This window comes from Anser anser (genome assembly GCF_964211835.1).
Source record: "Anser anser genome assembly, contig: SUPER_W_unloc_10, whole genome shotgun sequence".
In the NCBI taxonomy this organism is placed as follows: Eukaryota; Metazoa; Chordata; class Aves; order Anseriformes; family Anatidae; genus Anser; species Anser anser.
Window position 1 is genome coordinate 66,008 of NW_028154222.1, and position 22,138 is coordinate 88,145.

Here is a 22,138-nt window from a genome sequence, read left to right on the forward strand (position 1 = left end):
TGCTGTTACACAAAAGCTATGCTTAAGTCCAATCTACAATTTTGCTGCGCTTAATGTTTGAGGGAAATAATTGCTTATTATTTTACCTGCATATTACATTTGTCACTCTTCCCTTTATAACATTAGGTGGAATGGTTGCATGTATTTTAGTGTTACCCAGAGTATCTTAAAGTGTGTTTGGAGTTGGTGCTGAATAATTCCGAAAATGAAATAGCAAACATGGTGTAGATGCATGAAAATCTTTACAAGAAAGGTTTCCAGACATTTATTTCTAGAACTGTACTGTACTGTATTTAAAGTCAACAGGGGAAAAAAAACATCTCAAAGCGTTTCTGGAACCAGGCACTGGAACCAAGACCTTTCTGCTCCCAGATGAAAGTGATAACCATTCTACTACAAAGTCATTTTCTTTCTTTCTCACACAATTAATTTTGCACTCCTTTCTACAGTGTTCTCAAGCTTTAAAGTGTCCTGGTTTCAGCTGGGATAGAGTTAATTTTCCTCCTAGTAGCTGTTAGGGTGGTATGTTTTGGATTAGGATGAGAAGAGCGCTGATAACATGCTGATGTTTTAATTGTTGCAGAGCAGTGTTTACACCAGGCCAAGGACTTTTCAGCTTCTCGCTCTGTCCTGCCAGCGAGCAGGCTGGGGGTGCAGCAGGAGCTGGGAGGGGACAGACCCAGGACAGCTGACCCAAACTGCTCAGGGATAGACTGAGCATTGGTCAGCAGGTGGTGAGCAATTCCATTGTGCATCACTTGCTTTGTACAAATTATTATTAGTAGTGTAAGGAATGGTCCAGCAATTCGTGCCACTAAGGGATTTGAAGGGTTAACATTCAGGCCTGGGTTTAGGTGAGAAGAGAACAAAGGGATTTCTTCAGAGAAAAGCTGCTGACTCTGCACGGACGTGCAGTAACTTCTGACAGCCGGCCAAGAGACCACTAGATAAGGAGGAAGAACATGAGCCTCCCTGTCCGAGCGGCCCCCGAGAAAGTAACAGAGACTGATAAGCAGGCGCACCTGGGAGGACTTCGGATTCGGGAAACCAATTATAACAACCCTGCCTCTTCTAGAAGTAGTAATGAATATGTATTAGCCTAGGAGCATAAAAACCAGCCGCCTTACGTAACAGGTGTGCGTCCCGGTGGAGCAGAGACTCCCAGTGCACCCAGCGCTGTTTGCTTGCCTCTATTCATTTAATAAATTGTAAACTTTGATTGTAATCCTATTTGGGACTCAGTCATTTATAACAGTAGTACTATTATCATTTTCCTTTTCTTTTTTGTCCTAATAAACTGTCTCTATCTCAACCCACAGGCTTCACTTTCCTGATTCTCTCCCCCATCTCACAGAGGGAGGGGGGACGGTGAGCGAACAGCTGTGTGGTGCTTAGCTGCCAGCCAGGTGTCCTGGTTCCAGTTAGGACAGAGTTAATTTTCCCTCCTAGTAGCTGGTAGGGTGCTATGTTTTGGATTAGGATGAGAAGAGCGCTGATAACATGCTGATGTTTTAATTGTTGCAGAGCAGTGCTTACACCAAGCCAAGGACTTTTCGGCTTCTCGCTCTGTCCTGCCAGCGAGCAGGCTGGGGGTGCAGCAGGAGCTGGGAGGGGACAGACCCAGGACAGCTGACCCAAACTGGCCAAAGGGGTATTCCATACCATCTGACGTCATGCTAAACAATATATAGGGGTGGCTGGCCGGGGTGGGGGGGCCGGCTGCTCGGGAATAGGCTGGGCATCGGTCAGCGGGTGGTGAGCAATTGCATTGTGCATCACTTGTTTTCTTACACATTATTATTATTAATACTATTATCATTATTATTATATTCCTGTCTTAATAAACTGTCTTTATCTCAACTCACCGGCTTCACTTTTCTGTTTCTCTCCCCCATCCCAGAGAGGGAGGGGGGAGGGTGAGCGAACGGCTGTGTGGTGTTTAGCTGCCAGCCAGGTTAAACCACAACAGTATTTTAAGTCCCATCTAACTTAGGGGGTGGGAAGCGAGTACTAGCCCTTAGGACAAAATCTGAGGCTCTGAACTACAAATGGGCAGAAGTATTTTTCAATGCCTGAATAGTAATCTAAACCCTAGAGAGGCGTGGAATTTAGGACACGGCTCTGCAACTGGTATCTCCTTATTGTTTAGCTCTATATACACTCTTCTTGTACATGAGCTTTCTGAAGCACTACTCTGATGTTCCTTGTTGTCCCATTCAGCTGTGCCTTAGGTACTTATATTTCCAGGCACCTAACTTGTAAACATTCAAGTTCCCTCTGGATCCAGCTCTGAGTAGGGAATATCTGCTACAATATCAACTTACAGCAAGGTTCGTAGTCCATTTTTGCTTTATGCAACATGAATGTTAAAACACAAGAACTGTCTTTGCTAAATGAAAATCAGAGCTTATCATTTAAGGGAGTAATAAAGTTAGCGGCAAGCAAGACAGAAGTTCATTTTCCACTTAACTCAAAGCTCTCCACATTCTGTCAAAGACCTACAGAATAATATGGTGGGAACCAGTTTAGGAGTGACGTAGCACAACGTTGATGCAGTGTGGAAGACAGTGAGGCTCCTTTATATAGCCAGCTATGCTTTCCTGGTACTGGTATAAATATCATCAGATTGTAGTTGACCATGATCTCAAAAAGGCACTGTAACATGGGTGAGAACTGACTCATGAGAACAAAATCACAGCTTCCCACCCATCTCTCAGTCCGTGCCATTCTTATAACAGCAGTGGAGGAAAAGGGAGAAAAGGTGTAAAAGCTGATCCTGCGAACTTTATAAAAGTTGCAAACATCTCTAGCAGAAACTTCCAGATGACCAACAGTCAGATTATACCTAATCTGTGCAAAAGACATCATGGAAAGGGACATGCTTAGCAATCTGATTGCTACTCAAGAATATAAAAAGCTGCACAGAAAAAAAAACTTTTTTCAAACACACATTTCTGAAAAATTCAGGTACTCTTCTTACCCTGAGATGCCTTTCCACTTGAACAGTATCTCTCAATTGCTTCTTTAACATTATGGCTACTCTTGAGAAGTTCATACAGCGCCTATAAAATAAAAGAAGTCTTTGTAAAAGAGTCAAAGACTGCAAATATCCAATCTAAACAACTGAAACTAGCCTTTCGGTGAGTGCACCTCATGTAAAAAAAAAAAAAAGAATTTGTCTTTATACATGATAAAAAAAAATTAAAATAACAGCCAAAAGCAAAACCATCTAAAAGTTGAGGCAAGGTTTAATTAAACAAATATAAAATATTACATGCAATTATTAAAAAAGGCTGGATTTGTCAAGAGCATGGCAATCAGAAACATCACAGAACACAACACTGCCAACATTCAAATATTCATAATTTTAAACATGTTCTTTAAAGAGCTGCGATCAATGGCTCGATGTCCAGGTGCAGACCAGCGATAAGTGGCATTCCTCAAGGATTGGTGCTATTTAACATCTTTGTTGGCAAAACAGACAGCAGGATCGAGTGCACCCTCAGCAAGTTTGCCGATGACACCAAGCTGTGTGGTGCGATTGACCCACTGGAGGAAAGGGATGCCATCCAGAGGGACCTGGACAGGCTTGAGAGGTGGGCCCATGCAAACCTCATTAGAAGCTCAACAAGGCCAAGTGCAAGATCCTGCATCTGAGTTGAGACAACCCCAAGCACAAATACAGGCTGGGTGGAGAATGGAGTAAGGGCAGTTTTGAGGAGAATGACTTGAGGGTCTTGGTTGACAAGAAGCTTGATGTGAGCTGGTAATGTGTTCGCAGCCAACCACACCCTGGGCTGTATCAAAAGAATCGTGTCCAGCACGTTAAGGGAGGTGATACTCCCCCTCTACTCTGCTTTCATGAGACCCCACTTGGAGTACTGTGTTTGGATCTGGGGCCCCCAGCACAAGAAGGACATGGACCTATTAGAAGGAATCCAGAGGAGGATCACAAAGATGATCAGAGGGCTGGTGCACCCCTCCTACAAAGACAGGCTGAGAGAGTTGGGGTTGTTCAGCCCGGAGAAGAGAAGATGTTGGGGAGACCTTATAGCAGATTACCTGTACCTAAAGGGGGCCTACAGGAAAGCTGGAGAGGGAGACTCTTTGTCAGGAAGTGTAGTGACAGGAGAATGGTTAATGGCTTTAAACTAAAAGAGAGTAGATTTGGATTAGATATTAGGAGGAAATTCTTTACTATGATGGTGGTGAGGCACTGGAACAGGTTGCCCAGAGAAGTTGTGGATGCCCCATCCCTGGAAGCATTCAAAGTCAGGTTGGATGGGGTTTTGAGCAACCAGGCCTAGCAGAAGGTGTCCCTGCCCATGGCAGGGGGGTTGGAATTAGATGATCTTTAAGGTCCCTTCCAACCCAAACCATTCTATTATTCTATGAAAATTACCAATAAGATCCTGACCCCAGTCATATCTAATGAGGAAAAAAAAAAAAGAAATGGAGTAGTCACAAATAGTACAGGATATAAAACATACTTGCTCATTGTCCCTTGTATATAGCCCTTCAGGAATTCTGCCAATCATTTCTTCATTTCCTGTTCTTAAGGAGGTTTCAAAAAGGTATTCTTTAACTTTACTTTCTGAAATCACACCAGGTTTCCAAAGTAAATGGTCTTCATTTTCATAGGCTGCTAAAACAGAAATCCGTTAACAACAGGTGTGACATTTTTAAGACTAACATAAAAAGCTATCTCACAGACAAAGAACAGGAACACAGAAGAAATGAAATCAAATACCATCATGGTACTTGTGAATTGCAGCTCACTTTTTGCCCAAAAGCCTCAGTTAAGAGACAGACTCTGCAACATGGTATGGTGAAGAGATTCAGGTTCCATGAGGACGAGATAAGGGACTGAACTCTTCAGGCAGCTTCTTTATAGAGGATCAGCTTGTTAACTGCTAGATGACTCAAGTCAAATTATGTATATGTACACATCATCTTCGTATAAGCAAACTAGCAAATCCACTCAGTTTTATTCAGCTGCTTTCAACAAATAATCTATAGTTTACAGTAAAAGAGTGTAGGGTATTACTTTCATATTTTAAATATTGTGTGTCATGGAAAAAAAAGAGGTGGTTGCTAAATGGTCATTTTCAATTAAAATTTGCCAAAATTTACCTTACCGAAATGGAATCTAGATCTTAATTTTGTAATTTCTTTTTCTGTTCATTAACAACCAAATGTTGTAAACAACTTGTACATTGCATATTTTACAAGCAAACAGGATGTATAGTCTTCCTTCATAGTACACTAAAGTCATGTATGCACGTCTTAAGTAGCTTATTTGACAGACAATATATTGGTCATATACAAGAGTTGCACTGAAACTCTGTCAGTCTGTGCACACACTTAAATTCTACACTAAACTATAAATTTTATTTTGTTCAATAGATATGATTAACATTGCATATAACGTTTCATGTAATCTCTTGGCAATGCAAAATTGAAATTATTCAGTCCAAACACACACAAGCATAATGGTTGGTACAGTAGAAGAGGCAAAGAAGATTCTCAAACATCTCATAAAACTGCAGGAAAGAATATAAAGCAAAGGTGAAGAATAAAATTACATCTACTCAGAAAGTGTTGTTATGGCTTAAGAAAAAGCTTTCAGACAGCTTAAGAAAGTTTTCAAACAGACATGTTATAAGCGTAAGGTTTATAGAAGAACTAAATGGCCATCTATCACAACTCCAGTAGCTTGGACTACGCAGCAGAAATATAAACACGTTTGCCAACGCCACCTCTTCAAGGAGTACAGAAGAGGCTTTCACAGATTCACATTACGTAGAAGTGGATGATTTCTGAATTACTGCAGTGTAATTCCAAATCCTAAATCTTGTTTTTCTCAGTACATGCAGTATTCCAGAGTACCTCCACCCATACAGTCAGGTCCAATGCCTCTGAGCACTGCTGACACCCAGCTTCAACCTCTTATTAACCAAGATAATCCAGTATTTCTTGTTGGAGTCCATGCCTGATATTCTCAAGAGAAGTTCCTTGGGCTCTTCAATCTGAGAGCTGGCCAAGAGCTCTTTGCTGGCCAAGCCAGCAAACAAAACTCTCACTGGTTCTCTCTAGCACTAACTCTTTCCTGGTCATCCCCTGGTTATTCTCTAGTTCTTGGCTAATAAAAAGTCAAAAAGTATAAATAGTAAAAGGACTATGCAGAAAAATCTTATTTTTATTCCTCCATTTCTTACAACTAGTAAGCATCATGCCTGAATCTTAGAAAACAGTAAACTGCTCTAGGTCTCTTAGGCAACACAACAGATGTCCACTTGCTAATGCTTCCAGCTCTATAGTAAACATTCTTCTCTACGGCAAAGGAACATTCTTTCAAAAGCAGTCGGTAATGGTGAAAAGACTTGATATGCTTCACTAGAATAACATTCCCATGGAACACTGCAGTTTCAACACAAGTAATTAACAGAATATTAATAACTTAGGAAAAAACAGAATGTTCTTCATTTATTAAAATATCACCCAAACTGTTCCTTTAACTTCACAGCTGATTCACCCATGAGCAAATTTCTTTCAATATTTTTCTGAATTACACAACTCTATGTGCTATAATTTTATCATAGTGAAGACTTTTAAAGATACCAAATAAAACTCAAGTTATTTTTTCTATTCTAGCACAATCGCAGTTTTGAACTTGAACTTCGACAGGAATAACATTATACTTAAAACATCTTACTTTGTAAAAGACAAAACGTATCAATACCTACACCTTCTACTCATGCTATGGAAACTGAAAATAGTTTATTGCTTTACGTTTTCCATAAGCAAATGTTATTATAAATATATTAATGGTAAGAGGAGGGCCAAGAAGAATCTCCAACCTTTACTGGATGCAGGGGGGAACACGGCTACTAAGGATAAGGAAAAGGCTGAGGTTCTTAATGCCTTCTTTACATCTGTCTTTACTAGCCAGACCAGTTATCCTCCAAGTACTCAGCCTCCCAACCTGGAAGTCTGGGACAGGGAGCAGAAGAACCCCCCCCCCCCCCCGCAGTTCAGGCGGAAACAGAGACCTGCTGCTCCACCTGGACTGTCACAAGTCCATGGGGCCAGATGGGATCCACCCGAGGGTGCTGAGGGAGTTGGCGGATGCAATTGCCGAGTTGCTTTCCAGCATCAGTGGTCGTGGTCATCCAGAGAGGTCCCGGATGGCTGAAGACTCGCTAATGTGACGCCCATCTATAAGAAGGGTCATAAGGAGGAACCAGGGAACCACAGGCCTGTCAGCCTGACCTCGGTGCCAGGAAAGGTGATGGAGCAGGTCATCTTGAATGTAATCACACAGCATATGCGGGACAACCAGGGAAACAGGCCCAGTCAGCAGGGGCTCATAAAAGGCAAGTCCTGCCTGATCAACCTCATCTCCTTCTATGAAAAGGTGACCCGCCTGGTGGATGAGGGAAAGGCTGTTGATGTAGTCTACCTAGACTTCAGCAAGGCCTTTGACATGGTCTCCCACAGTATTCTCCTGGAGAAACTGGCAGCCCGTGGCTTGGACAGTGTCCTGGTTCCAGTTAGGACAGAGTTAAGTAGCTCCTAGTAGCTGGTAGGGTGCTATGTTTTGGATTAGGATGAGAAGAGCGCTGATAACATGCTGATGTTTTAATTGTTGCAGAGCAGTGCTTACACCAGGCCAAGGACTTTTCGGCTTCTTGCTCTGTCCTGCCAGCGAGCAGGCTGGGGGTGCAGCAGGAGCTGGGAGGGGACAGACCCAGGACAGCTGACCCAAACTGGCCAAAGGGGTATTCCATACCATCTGACGTCATGCTAAACAATATATAGGGGTGGCTGGCCGGGGTGGGGGGCCGGCTGCTCGGGGATAGGCTGGGCATTGGTCAGCGGGTGGTGAGCAATTGCATTGTGCATCACTTGTTTTCTTACACATTATTATTGTTAATACTATTACCATTATCACTATTATTATTATTATTGTTATTATTATTTTCCTGTCTTAATAAACTGTCTTTATCTCAACTCACAGGCTTCACTTTCCCGTTTCTCTCCCCCATCCCAGAGAGGGAGGGGGGAGGGTGAGCGAACGGCTGTGTGGTGTTTAGCTGCCAGCCGGGTTAAACCACAACAGTCTTTTTGGCGCCCAACGTGGGGCCCGAAGGGTTGAGATATTGACAAATCTGACCAGAGTGTGTTAAACTAAAATTGGTATAAGTATTGGACCTGCTTAATAGTTGCTAGTCACGATGTTGATTGCCTTAATCTCCAGTCTGCTGTACCTGTATTCCAAATTGAGTTTTATGGTGCGCTACTTTCTGTATGTGCTCCCTGTTGCACTGTTTATCCTTTCCGGGCCCTGGTTTAAGATTGTTATGGTACTGTGCGGTGTAGCAATGGCTTATGAAATGATGAGATATCTGGTCATGACTTTAACCTGGTATTTGTACTCAGCACTGACATCGACTCTATACTTTGGAACCCATATCTCGGAAACTATTAGCAATTACACCTATTGCCTGTTTTCGTTAGGGAGCCAATCTGTGAAGGGGACAGGGGAAGACATGTTTCCCTACCTGTTCACTCTCCCTTTCTCCTTCACCACCACCCTCTTATCCCCCGAGCTAGTTACGGTGGCTCTCCGAGATGTTGAATATCCTTGGGATACTCAGACCAGCCTGCTCTTGTTGTTATGTCTCCTGAATGCGCTTCAGATTTTGTGGAGGGTTAAACAACTACTTAGGAATCTCATCCGGAGATCTGTCTTGAGGCGGGATAGCTGCGAGTGGCAGGGAGTGTGGGAGGATATGGGCAGGTTTCTAGAGCAGTGGTCACCTCCAGTGTTTTGGACATTCACCCCTGAACAACTGCAAAATCCTAAAAAGCTGGCAGAATGCTTGAAAAAAAGGTGTCATGACTCTGGCAGTTCCAAAGTGACACAAATCACTGTAGCGTGCTGGGGTCTGGCTTGTGCCTATCGAGCTGCAATTGATGCTACTAGCAACCTAGCTCCAGCTCCTGCAGCCGTTCCAGCTGCAGCTCCTGCAGCCGCTCCAGCTGCAGCTCCTGCAGCCGCTCCAGCTCCAGCTCCTGCAGCCGCTCCAGCTCCAGCTCCTGCAGCCGCTCCGCCATGCCGCCGCCCTCAGGCCCCGCGCCGCGCCATGCCCCCCGCCGCCGCCGCCGCCACCCCTCCCGCCGCCCGTATAGAGGCTCAGGTCGTTTAAAACGCAGACAGTCTTCTGCTAAGTCTGGGCGTAGTGAAGACGAGGCTGGGCCATCAAAGGTGCAGGAGACTGAAGATGAGGATGAGGATGGCGAAAAATCAACAGTAACTACCCGGACTCCATACCAGCCATCAAAGGTGCAGGAGACTGAAGATGAGGATGAGGATGTCGGAGAATCAACAGTAACTACCCGGACTCTACACCGGCCATCAAAGGTGCAGAAGACTGAAGATGAGGATGAGGATGTCGAAAAATCAACAGTAATTACCCGGACTCTATACCAGCGTGAGCTACGAGATGTGCGAAAAGATTTTGGTCGCTGTATAGGCGAGCAGCTTGTCACCTGGCTGCTCCGGTGCTGGGACACGGGAGCCAATTATGTGGAATTGGAGGGCAAGGAAGCCAGGCGGCTGGGATCCCTTGCTAGGGACGCATGCATTGACAAAGCAATTGGAGATGGAGCACGATCTCGCAGCCTCTGGAGGCGTCTCCTGTCAGCTGTGAAGGAAAGGTATCTCTTCAAGGAAGAACTTGTATGTTTACCAAGCAAATGGACCACCATGGAGAAGGGAATTCAGTACCTGAGGGAATTGGCCGTACGGGAAGTAATTTATAAGGACCTAGACGACGCACAAACAACCAGCAGGTGGATCAGGCTGCTAAGATTGAAGTGGCTCAGGTGGACCTGGACTGGCAACATAAAGGTGAATTATTTATAGCCCGATGGGCCCATGACACCTCAGGCCATCAAGGTAGAGATGCAACCTACAGATGGGCTCGTGATCGAGGGGTGGACCTGACCATGGACACTATAGCACAGGTTATTCATGACTGTGAAACATGTGCTGCAATCAAGCAAGCCAAACGGTCAAAACCTCTTTGGTATGGAGGACGATGGCTGAAATATAAATATGGAGAGGCCTGGCAGATTGATTACATCACACTCCCTCAAACCCGCAACGGCAAGCGCCACGTACTTACAATGGTGGAAGCAACCACCGGATGGCTGGAAACATATCCTGTGCCCCATGCCACCGCCCGGAACACTATCCTGGGCCTTGAAAAGCAAGTCTTATGGCGACATGGCACCCCAGAGAGAATTGAGTCAGACAACGGGACTCATTTCCGAAACAACCTTATAGACACTTGGGCCAAAGAACATGGTATTGAGTGGGTGTATCACATCCCCTATCATGCACCAGCCTCTGGAAAAGTTGAACGATACAATGGACTGTTGAAGACTACACTGAAAGCAATGGGTGCTGGGACATTCAAAAATTGGGATACACATTTGGCAAAGGCCACCTGGTTAGTCAATACCAGGGGATCTGCCAACCGAGCTGGACCTGCCCAATCAAACCTGTTACGCACTGTAGAAGGGGATAAAGTTCCTGTAGTGCACGTAAGAAACATGCTGGGTAAAACAGTCTGGGCTACTCCTGCCTCAGGAAAAGGCAAACCCATTCGTGGAATTGCTTTTGCTCAGGGACCTGGATGCACTTGGTGGGTAATGCAAAAGAATGGGGAGGTCCGGTGTGTACCTCAAGGGGATTTGATACTGGGTGAGAATAGCCCATGAGTTGAATTGTAGTATGTTAATTATTATATAATAATGTATGTCATCACTACCATGATTGCTATATATCATAGATGAAAATGGTGATTAATTAGAATGTATTGGACAGAGTGTAACCTGAGCATGACATAAATGGTATGGAATAAGGGGTGGATATCTGTCCTGGTTCCAGTTAGGACAGAGTTAAGTAGCTCCTAGTAGCTGGTAGGGTGCTATGTTTTGGATTAGGATGAGAAGAGCGCTGATAACATGCTGATGTTTTAATTGTTGCAGAGCAGTGTTTACACCAGGCCAAGGACTTTTCGGCTTCTTGCTCTGTCCTGCCAGCGAGCAGGCTGGGGGTGCAGCAGGAGCTGGGAGGGGACAGACCCAGGACAGCTGACCCAAACTGGCCAAAGGGGTATTCCATACCATCTGACGTCATGCTAAACAATATATAGGGGTGGCTGGCCGGGGTGGGGGGCCGGCTGCTCGGGGATAGGCTGGGCATTGGTCAGCGGGTGGTGAGCAATTGCATTGTGCATCACTTGTTTTCTTACACATTATTATTGTTAATACTATTACCATTATCACTATTATTATTATTATTGTTATTATTATTTTCCTGTCTTAATAAACTGTCTTTATCTCAACTCACAGGCTTCACTTTCCCGTTTCTCTCCCCCATCCCAGAGAGGGAGGGGGGAGGGTGAGCGAACGGCTGTGTGGTGTTTAGCTGCCAGCCGGGTTAAACCACAACAGACAGGTACACTCTTCGCTGGGTTAAAAACTGGCTGGACAGCCAGGCCCAGAGAGTGGTGGTGAATGGAGTGAAATCCACATAGCGACCGGTCACCAGTGGTTTTCCCAAGGTGTCAGTGTAGGGGCCCATCCTTTTTTATATCTTTATTGGTGATTTGGATGAAGGAGTGGAGCGCACCCTCAGTAAGTTTGCAGAGGGCACCAAGTTGGGGAGAAGTGTCGATCTGCCGGAGGGTAGGAAGGCCCTGCAGAGGGACCCAGACAGGTTGGGTTGATGGGCAGAGGCCAGTGGGATGAGGTTCAACATGGCTAAGTGCCGGGTCCTGCACTTGGGGCACAACAACCCCATGCAACGCTACAGGCTTAGGGCAGAGTGACTCAAAAGCTGTGCAGAGGAAAAGGATCTGGGGGTGCTGATTGATGCTCACCTGAACATGAGCCGGCAGTGTGCTCAGGTGGCCAAGAAGGCCAATGGCATCCTGGCTTGTATCAGGAACAGTGTAACCAGCAGGACCAGGGAAGTGATCGGCCCCCTGTACTCTGCTCTGGCACCTCTGCTGCACCTCGAGTGCTATGTTCAGTTTTCGGCCCCTCACTACAAGAAGGACATCAAAACCCTGGAGCATATCTAGAGAAGGGCTACGAAGCTGGTGAAGGGTCTGGAACACAAGTCTTATGAGGAGCGGCTGAGGAAAGTGGGGTTGTTTAGTCTGGAGAAGAGGAGGCTTAGGGGAAACTTTATTGCTCTCTACAGCTACCTGAAAAGAAGTTGTGGGGAGCTGGGGGTCAGCCTCTTCTCACAGATAACCAGTGATAGGACTAGAGGAAACAGCCTCAAGTTGTGCCAGTGGAGGTTTAGGTTGAAAATTAGGAGACATTTCTTCTCAGAAAGAGTAGTCAGACATTGGAACAGGTTGTCCAGGGAGGTGGTGGAGTCACCATCCCTGGGTGTGTTTAAGGAAAGGTTGGACTTGGTGCTTAGGGACATGGTTTAGTGGGTGACATTGTTAGTAGGGGGATAGATGGACCAAATGACCTTGGAGGTCTTTTCCAACCTTAATGATTCTATATACATTTTGCAGCCTACACGGTTTTACTAAAAACAAACAAAAAAACGTTTTGAAGATCTTCAATGTCAACTAAGTTACACACTCATGGCCCACTTATGACACTTATGATACTCTGAGGAGACCCACTGTTTTTTGCCTCCTAAGATTATTAAATACTTCATAATTAACACTGTAATCCACACTCCTATGTCTTTTTGAGTATGCCTTCTCAAAGCTGTAGAATCACATTTCTGAGAAATAATTATGCGGTTGTATCACTTGGTTTTCTAGTATTTTAAGGTTTTAAGATTTTAAGATTTTCACTAAGCCACTGACTTTACCTTAAAAATTTAAATAATATTTTTCCATCAACTGCTACATATAAGTGTAAGATAAAAAGTAAAACAGATTGAAAGAACTTACCCTTTTCATCATCACTGTATTTGCCAAGGTAAGGGGGAATCTCAGCCTGATACTGTGAACCAACCATTATTTCCTGAAGATGTAACAAAAAACACAGGAGAAAAACATTAGCCTAAAATATTTTTTCACATGGAAGCATTAAAAAAAAAAAAAAAAAAAAGGACATTTGCTTGGCATTCAGCAGAGAATTCCAGAATTAATGTACTATTTTAGTTACATACTACAAATATTAATGCATTTTTCTTAATAGTAAAGGTTTTTTTTTGTTTTAACTGCTTTTGTTTGCTTTAAGAAATAGTTATTACCTTTCTCAAATCTTCAGATGAATTACCACTGTCTGCCTCTACATCTTCAACATCTGATTCTTTATCTCCATCACATGCAGTGTTTGCTTCAGACACAAAAAAGTTTGTTTTTAGCTAGGAAGCATTTTCAGTTTAAACATTACTACGAGAAACTGCTGGGTATCTTTTACTTTTGAAAGGAACACCTGCTTTTATTCAGGGAGACACTGATCATCAGTCTGTTGATCTATACTTCTATCAAACTATAGCATCAAGTCAGAAAGCACTGGTACTTGTATACTGCAGAACTGAAACATTTATGCAACTAAGACAACCTATTGCATTTCTAACAGTCAAAAGGAAATAAAATATTTTTTCTTCTCTTTTTTTCCGCCCCTCTTCCCTTCAATGAATGATTATACATTACAGAAAAGGTATGAGAAAACAAAACTTTGAGGGCTACAACCCAGTCGATCACAAAAAGTAATGCTGAAGGCAAGTCTTTATTACCTACCAAAGCTTTTAATTGGAAGTTTTAATGGATATTCAAAACATTCTTTTAAACAAGGCTGCCTCAACGTAGAGTGTAGATACAACAGCAACATACAAAATAGAATAAGCGCAAGACAGCTCATCGCTTATTCTTTTTAGTCTTTTATTTTTTTCCCCTTGGGAAGAAAGACAGCAGAACACTCCATGTAACTCAAAGACAGTACTTCACAGAACTACTCATATTTTAGAATCTGGAACACTGTGGTACTGGGTTCTGAAGTAATTTTGTTTTTATAGATGTATAATCACTGGTAGAATGGAATCTACTGTTAAAGTAAAGTTAAAGTTATGTTGTATTCTCAAACTATAACACACTCAAAAGTGGGGTTGCAATTTTAACTTCATCACACCGAGCTAGAATTGTCAACATCAGACAATATCCAAGAACGTATAGACTGAGGCTCTTCTGTAGTCATTACTACTACTACCAGTCTCTCTTTGCTGTTAGAAGTAGCAGGCAAGAAGCTAAAACAAACTTATGAAATAACAATATGCCTGGATAATAATATGCAATTATTTTTCCAAATAATATATTATTTTATTAAATTTGGATTAAGTGTTATAAATACTTAACTTAAAAATTAACATTATCTTAATATTAGAGAAACACACAGGAAATGGAAAAAAGATGAAACTGCCAACAGCAGAGAAAACTGACATTTCCCTTCCTGAAATGGTGGATATTTGATTTTAAAATGTCCAACTAAACATTCTAATAGAGAAAGAGCAACATTCTGATAGAAAACCATGGTAGCTGAAAACAAACATGACTATTTCTTAATCCTGAGCAAAATGAGGGGCTAATCATTTTTCCATAAAGCTGCCACACTTTCAGCGTCATATTCATTAACAGTTCCCAAGCAACGTTTAAGTGCCAGCAAATTTGGGGTTTGCTTAATTTAAAAAGGGCATCAACATTTTTTTTTTTAAAGGTTTTTGCATCTCTTTCAATATGAATATCTTCACTACACAATCAGCAATGCACGAAGAACTACAACTGCAGGTAACTGAGGCAGCACATCACCTTTATCATCCTTCTTCTCTGGAAGGATGAGAACACCCCCCCACCCCCCCCAAAAAAAAACCAGCTCAAGATACTTGCCAAATTAAAACCATGATAAAATCCTTCACAGTGCTCTAACTCTAGTATACCGCTGAATATGAGCTGAATATGAAAAATGAGCTGCAGTAGGCAATGAAGAACATATGATCCAGGTTGGATAACTAAAACACTGGTTCCCAAATCTTTCCCATCATAGCTCCACAGGTAACAAAATGTTGGTGGTCATGGGTTTAAAGGTCCCATCCCATATAAAACCACTTTGCTCGCCCTATGAAAACCTATAGAAAAGTGCTGTATGTGTGAAATGAAATAGTCACAAAAAAATCACAGCCCGGTTCACATCCTCAAGCTGAATGGAGGAGTCACTGGCTTAAAAATAGCAGCAAAATTAGCAATTAGCAAAAAAAGTTAGTGTTTCTCTACTAAAAAGAATGGGTTACACATTCATGTCATTCACCAAAATACTGAAAATCATAGGAGAGTGTTCCTCAACACCATGTTAACTATTAATTATGAAAATTTACTGTACACATAGAAAAATTAATTGTATTTTTGCTTTGAGCACAGTACCAAATATAGGTCTGTCCTGGTTTCATCTGGTATACAGTTAATTTTCTTCCTAGTAATTGGTATGGCGCTGTGTTTTGGATTTAGGATAAGAAAAATGTTGATAACACACCGATGTTTTAGTTGTTGCAGAGCAGCACTTGCACAGAGTCAAGGACTTTTCAGCTTCGCATACTGCCCTGCCAGCAAGGAGGCTGGGGGTGCAGCAGGAGCTGTGAGGGGACAGACCCAGGACAGCTGACCCAATCTGGCCAAAGGGGTATTCCATACCATCTGACGTCACGCTCAACAATAAAACTGGGAGGAGTTGGCAGGGGGGCGCTGCTCAGGGGATGAGCTGGACATTAGTCAGCAGGGGGTAAGCAATTACATTGTGCATCACTTGATTTGTATATTCTTTTATCATCATCATCCTTATTTTCCCTTCCTTTTCTGTCCTATTAAACTGTCTTAATCTCAACACACGTGTTTTTACCCTTCCCCCCCCCCAATTCTCTCTCCCATCCAACTGGGGGGGAGCAAACAAACGACTTCGTGGTGCTTAGCTGCCTGCGAGGTTAAACCACAACAAGGTCTTTCAAGTAATTATTAATAACAACCAAAGACAACATTCATGTCCAATACCCCCCAAAGCACTGTTTCTCAACTCCCAGAAAAGTCAGCAGTACTCTGCAATTTTGATATTTTAAGCTAGGATGTTGTATATAATGTCAGGACTGTTTTGAGTACTGTTATAAAATTAGTTTTCCTACATCTTAATGGCCGAGGAAAGAAGTCTGTAGCCTCATGTGAAGTAACCGATGGTGTCAAGTCATCTGCAGAGGACTGTGTTTCTTCATCATCACCTGACAAAAGGTCTTTAGCTATTTCCTCCTGTATCATTTGAAAAATAAATAAAAATTAAAACTTCAGAATGTCTATTAAGTATAGACCAATGAGCATTTAGATTCAGAAAAAAAAAAAGTCCCATTAAATAAAATGAATTATTTTACCGTAAGTAATTTTAGTAGACCGTATTCCTTTAATTAAAAAGGGAGTTTGCTCCTCCTAAATCTGAGAACAAATATAGCCACTAATTTCAGAGTTGAACGCAGGGGTTCATTTCCCGTCTTCCATTAAAATAAAGTCAACAAAAAGTAACCTCTGCAACCATCAACCTCAGATGTTCCTCCAACTGCTTCCAATGAAAAACACCAATGGAAATTGCCTCAAAACTTTAGAATTTTGTTATTCTTTACATCATAGATACACTGAAGCTTTAAGAGGCTGTTACCCCTTAAACTCCGGAAAAAGAAAACAAAACAGCCAGGCATTTTTGTAGGCTTTTGCTGAGGACAATTACAGAAAACAGACAACCGGTTATCTTCCCAAAACACACACAAAATTAAGTTTTCATAGATTAAAAAAAGAAAAAGCTCACTTCCTCCACCAGCAGACGTTTGAATACCTCTGTATAAAAGTTAGGGAGCGAAAGAACTGTATTAGACAACAAGTCGACTACATTTTTGTAGCCTCAACACAACTGCGAATCCTAATGAAAATCAGATGTGCAGAGCCATCATTATACCCAACTTTCTGTGGAATTTACCATTACATCACTTACAGAAAAAGTTTAAAAAAAAAAAAAGCATATGCTTACTACATACAAATTTTAGGATCCAAACTACTAGCTACATATGTCTTACAGACAAAAAAACAGATTAAAACTTCAGAATTTGATATTAACCTGCAAATCACAGAAGCTGAAGGGTGTTATCTTTGTTGTTCTTAGTTTTTGTGTCCCCCCCCCCCAGCAGCATTTTTTTTTTAAATATAGAATCATAGAATGGTTTGGGTTGGAAGGGACCTTAAAGATCATCTAATTCCAACCCCCCTGCCACGGACAGGGACACCTTCCACTAGACCAGGTTCCTCAAAGCCCCATCCAACCTGGCCTTGAACACTTCCAGGGATGAGGCATCCACAACTCCTCTGGACTTGTTCTAATAGGTCTATGTCCTTCTTGTGCTGGGGGCCTCAGCTGAACACAGTACTCCAAGGTGGGGTCTCACGAGAGCAGAATAGAGGAGAAGAATCACCTCACTTGACCTGCTGGCAACGCTTCTTTTGATGCAGCCCAGGATACGGTTGGTTTTCTGGGCTGCAAGTACATATTGCCAGCTCACGTTGAGTTTTTCATCAACCAGCACCCCTCAGGTCCTTCTCCTCAGAACTGCTCTCAATGCATTCTCCGTCCAGCCTGCATTTGTGCTTAGGATTACTCTGGCCCAGATGCAGAATTTTGCACTTGGCCTTGTTCAACTTGTCATGAGGTTTGCACAAGCCCACCTCTCAAGCCTATTCAGGTCCCCCTCTGGATGGCTTCCCTCCAGAGTGTCAGCCGCACCACACAGCTTGGTGTCATCGGCAAACTTGCTGAGACTGCACTCAATTCCACTGTCCATGTCACCAACAAAGACGTTAAATAGCACCGGTCCCAATACTGACTCCTAAGAAACACCACTCCTCACTGATCTCTACTTGAACATTAAGCTGTTGACTGTAACTCTTTGAGTGCGACCTTCCAGCCAACGAATGCAACAACCGTGTGTGCTGCAATCTCTCTCTTCCCCCCCCCAAAGTCGAGACCTTTCTAAATGATATACATCAGAAAGAAACATTCCAAAGTATTCAGGAGAGCCTTTTCAAGTCATCCACAGTTTTGGTATATAACACGTATGTTGGAAGCCCAAATTATTATTTCTGGACATTGCATACATTAAAATAAAATATATATCTTTTCAGGAAAATTCCACCTCTAAAAAATAAAATCTACAGTTCTTTGGATGTGTTTTAGAACAACTGTTAATTTAGTAATTTCTCATTTGTAGTAATATAGTGCCACTGAAGTCGCTCTGCATTTTTAAGTGCAATACGAACAATTAGAATCAGATCCTCAATGTCCTTGAAAATGAAAGAATTCATAATAATATAGTAATTCTTGATTGTACATTGAAATTGACAAAGATATGCATTTTGTAACATTAAGAGATAGGGAAATATTATTTGAAGTCACCTGGATTTTTGCTTTCAATCTGTAATACTGGGAAAAACAGTTCCAACTTACTTTATCTAGAGTCATATCTGGAAGTTCATCTGCAAGCTCACTTGGAGAGCTATCTGTGCTAGAACCTGCCATAACTGGAATCGTGGTTTCGTAGCCATAGAATGCCAGCAAGTCTTCCAATGGCATGTTTCCTTCCTAATACAAAAGGATTTACAAACACTTCAACATATTGCCAAATACTTGTAAACAGTTCAGGCCTAAAAGGATAAGACATATTTTGAAAAACAAAAGTAAAAAACAAAGAAAAACTTTATTGAAAGCAGGAAACTTGAATCAAGGTTTAAAATATTTTCAGGCACAGGACTGAAATGATTCATCACCATCTCTCTTGGCATATAGTGAAGTCCCATTAAGCTATTCAAGAAAACTGTTTGCTAGATGAAACTAAACAGTAATTGATTATTAAATATTTACTCCTTATCTGTTTCATACTGTACAGCATGATTTGCCTGTATTTCTTCAAGACAGTAGAAACACAACCACTCCCCTACAAGAGAGAATTGCAGAAAAACTTGAAGATTTTAGTCCTACATAATTACAACTGCATGTGTGCATTCAAAAACCCACAAAAGTACACCAAAATGGCAACTTTTTATCACTTCCATCTCCTGCACAATATATTTTATAATGACTGCTGAGAAGGTAATAGGAGAAAGACAGCTAATGAAAAAAATCAAGAGAAAGGCTGCATTTATAATTTTTTTTCCAACAGTTTTTGATCAAGTGATTTTTCTAAATATATTTGCATCCTAAGACAATAAAACAACAAACCACGGAGATTTTTTAGTTACCTGACTCAAGCCATCAAAGAATTAGAAATATTTTCTGATATTTATACCTTTAAAAGTTAAATTACCTTCAAAAATTTCTTGTTGAACTCGTATACTGATTAAATTACTTGTTTTCTTTAGTCAGCTAAGGTCTTAGTCCTGCAAAGACTTTTCACAATGGGTAAACATAAACTCATGTCCAAGTCTTTCCAGGATCGGGACCTAAAGTAATAGAGTGTTTAAGATGAGTAGCTCCAGTTCGTTTCTGGATTGGAAAAACAAAAACTGACCAACAGAATGAAATACAGCTAATTGTCACTTAATAGTACTCAAAATGTGCAATTTCAACTTATTTCTGACTTACAAAAATTAGAAGAGATATTAGATAATTGTCCTGGTTCCAGTTAGGACAGAGTTAAGTAGCTCATAGTAGCTGGTAGGGTGCTATGTTTTGGATTAGGATGAGAAGAGCGCTGATAACATGCTGATGTTTTAATTGTTGCAGAGCAGTGTTTACACCAAGCCAAGGACTTTTCGGCTTCTCGCTCTGTCCTGCCAGCGAGCAGGCTGGGGGTGCAGCAGGAGCTGGGAGGGGACAGACCCAGGACAGCTGACCCAAACTGGCCAAAGGGGTATTCCATACCATCTGACGTCATGCTAAACAATATATAGGGGTGGCTGGCCGGGGTGGGGGGGCCGGCTGCTCGGGAATAGGCTGGGCATCGGTCAGCGGGTGGTGAGCAATTGCATTGTGCATCACTTGTTTTCTTACACATTATTATTGTTAATACTATTACCATTATCACTATTATTATTATTATTGTTATTATTATTTTCCTGTCTTAATAAACTGTCTTTATCTCAACTCACCGGCTTCACTTTCCCGTTTCTCTCCCCCATCCCAGAGAGGGAGGGGGGAGGGTGAGCGAACGGCTGTGTGGTGTTTAGCTGCCAGCCGGGTTAAACCACAACAATAATACAACTCTAAAACCAGCTTCAGTAATTTCTCCTCCAAAGCGAAGGCATTATTAAATAAAAAAGAACCTGAACTTAACACAGCACTAATATATTTGAAAAGCTAAATTCCACCTTTTTGTGAGGATGCACTGCTATATCCTAACTAAAACTGATTTTATTGTATTTATTTTTTTAATAAAAAAGCTGTAAAGGCATTTTGCAAGAAACTACAATACTGACTAAAGAACACATTGAGCATTCTTTTCAGTAAAAGAGGTACAACACATACAGATGTTTTGAAGAGGGTGAGTCACTCTTACCTTTTCTAAATCTTCAATTTCAGAGCTGAAATTTTTGCTTTCTTCCATCATTTCCTCTTCTTCGAGAGTTCGCTCATCATCGTAATCATGTACCAGCATTTCAGCAGAAGGATCAAAGTCATGATCCTCAGATGATAAAGAGCCAACTATTAAAAAGAAAAATCTGAGTAATTTTTTTCTACACCAACATATGAAGTTACATCACAGAAAAAAAAATAAGGTTACGTGAATTCTTTTACATACAGGGAACTCTCAGTGGAATAACTGGAACAAACTCCTAACTACCTGACAAATACAGCTGTTTTAGCTGGCCTTCCCTTTTCATATTTATAAGTAATATGTAGTTTTCTCTCTTGCAGTATAGAGTAAATACTTGAAAGAACTATCTAAACTACTGAAACAAAGTTTCAATAAGTACAATCCCAAATGAGCATTTTACTGGATAAGACTGTTCAAAGTATACTTGAAATCATCATTAAGGTATAAAGCATACATGTCACAAGATTTCAGATGCTGCAAGCATGCCAGTTGTACCTTACAAATCAAGAATCTCTGACTCTTGAATGAGTTATATGGTAATTAGCCTAGTTTTTCACTAGTAAACGGCTAACGCAGCTTATGAATCAACTTCTAACTAACAGCAAAATAAAGTGAGACACACTTCAGGTTAGTTAAGCTAGTTTTAATAAAGCATCTAATCTGCATGGCTAAACTCTTAGCACTTGATCTAGAAAGAAAGAACAAATATGGCAGTGTCTCAAGAAATATAGAGGAAAATATATTGGAAATAAAATGCTTCTAATGGATCACATTAATTAACAAATCATTGCAACAGCTCTGTGGTCCAAGATATGTTTTCATTATTCAAGAGGATACTCATAAAATAATAACTACTTTTTGATGGCTTAAGTGCATTTTGTCAACTGTTAGAAAGGTTATCATTAGATTCAGCTTTTTTTTTTAAACATAAACTTTGTCCATTTAGATTAAGACAATACTGTGCAAGTTCACAATACCGTACCATAAGGAAACATTCAGGCCAAAAATATTTTTATTCACATGCTATTCATATTATGGTCTCATGGATCTCTCAGCATTGCTTATAATGCTACTCCAATTACAATAATGACTTTGCACACAATTTTTCTGCTGTTGCCTATTACATTCTGATCCTACAGCTTTTCAAGAACTGTCAACTGTCTTAATCACTCACACAAACGTGCTCAAGATTATTGTTTCTAATTGCTGTTCTAACTCATTTTATGTTTGAATAACTGAAGTAGAAGGTCTATACAACTCACAGACTTTAGATAAAAACAAGTCCCACTTGGTGGCTCTGAACACTCAATATCCAATTTAAAACCATATCCAAGTAAAAGAAGCTCATTAAAATTAGTAAGAGTAGTTAAAGAAGAAAAACAGCTAACACAGAAAGCAGCTATGCAGAAGCAAATGCACTCCCCAGATACTTATTCATGAGTAGCCCTACTGATGTTAAATACATGTGTGTAAATGAAG

The 22,138-nt window shown here is 41.4% G+C and overlaps 1 protein-coding gene across 22 annotated transcripts in view; it reads right to left on the reverse strand.

Annotated features, from left to right (window-relative positions):
• LOC310888828 (mesoderm induction early response protein 3-like) overlaps nt 1-22,138 on the reverse strand; it is a 111,630-nt gene that overhangs the window by 27,139 nt on the left and 62,353 nt on the right. For 19 of the 22 annotated variants that reach the window (XM_083852444.1, XM_083852443.1, XM_083852446.1 and 16 more), the window contains 7 exons: nt 20,621-20,766; nt 18,574-18,708; nt 16,220-16,340; nt 13,307-13,392; nt 13,002-13,074; nt 4,491-4,645; nt 2,981-3,062 (listed from right to left, as the gene is read on the reverse strand). In XM_083852444.1, coding sequence (XP_083708570.1) covers nt 2,981-3,062; nt 4,491-4,645; nt 13,002-13,074; nt 13,307-13,392; nt 16,220-16,340; nt 18,574-18,708; nt 20,621-20,766 — 798 coding nt within the window. The remainder of the gene's footprint in view (nt 1-2,980; nt 3,063-4,490; nt 4,646-13,001; nt 13,075-13,306; nt 13,393-16,219; nt 16,341-18,573; nt 18,709-20,620; nt 20,767-22,138) is intronic. The other 3 variants (XM_083852449.1, XM_083852447.1, XM_083852432.1) reach the window with 1 other exon arrangement.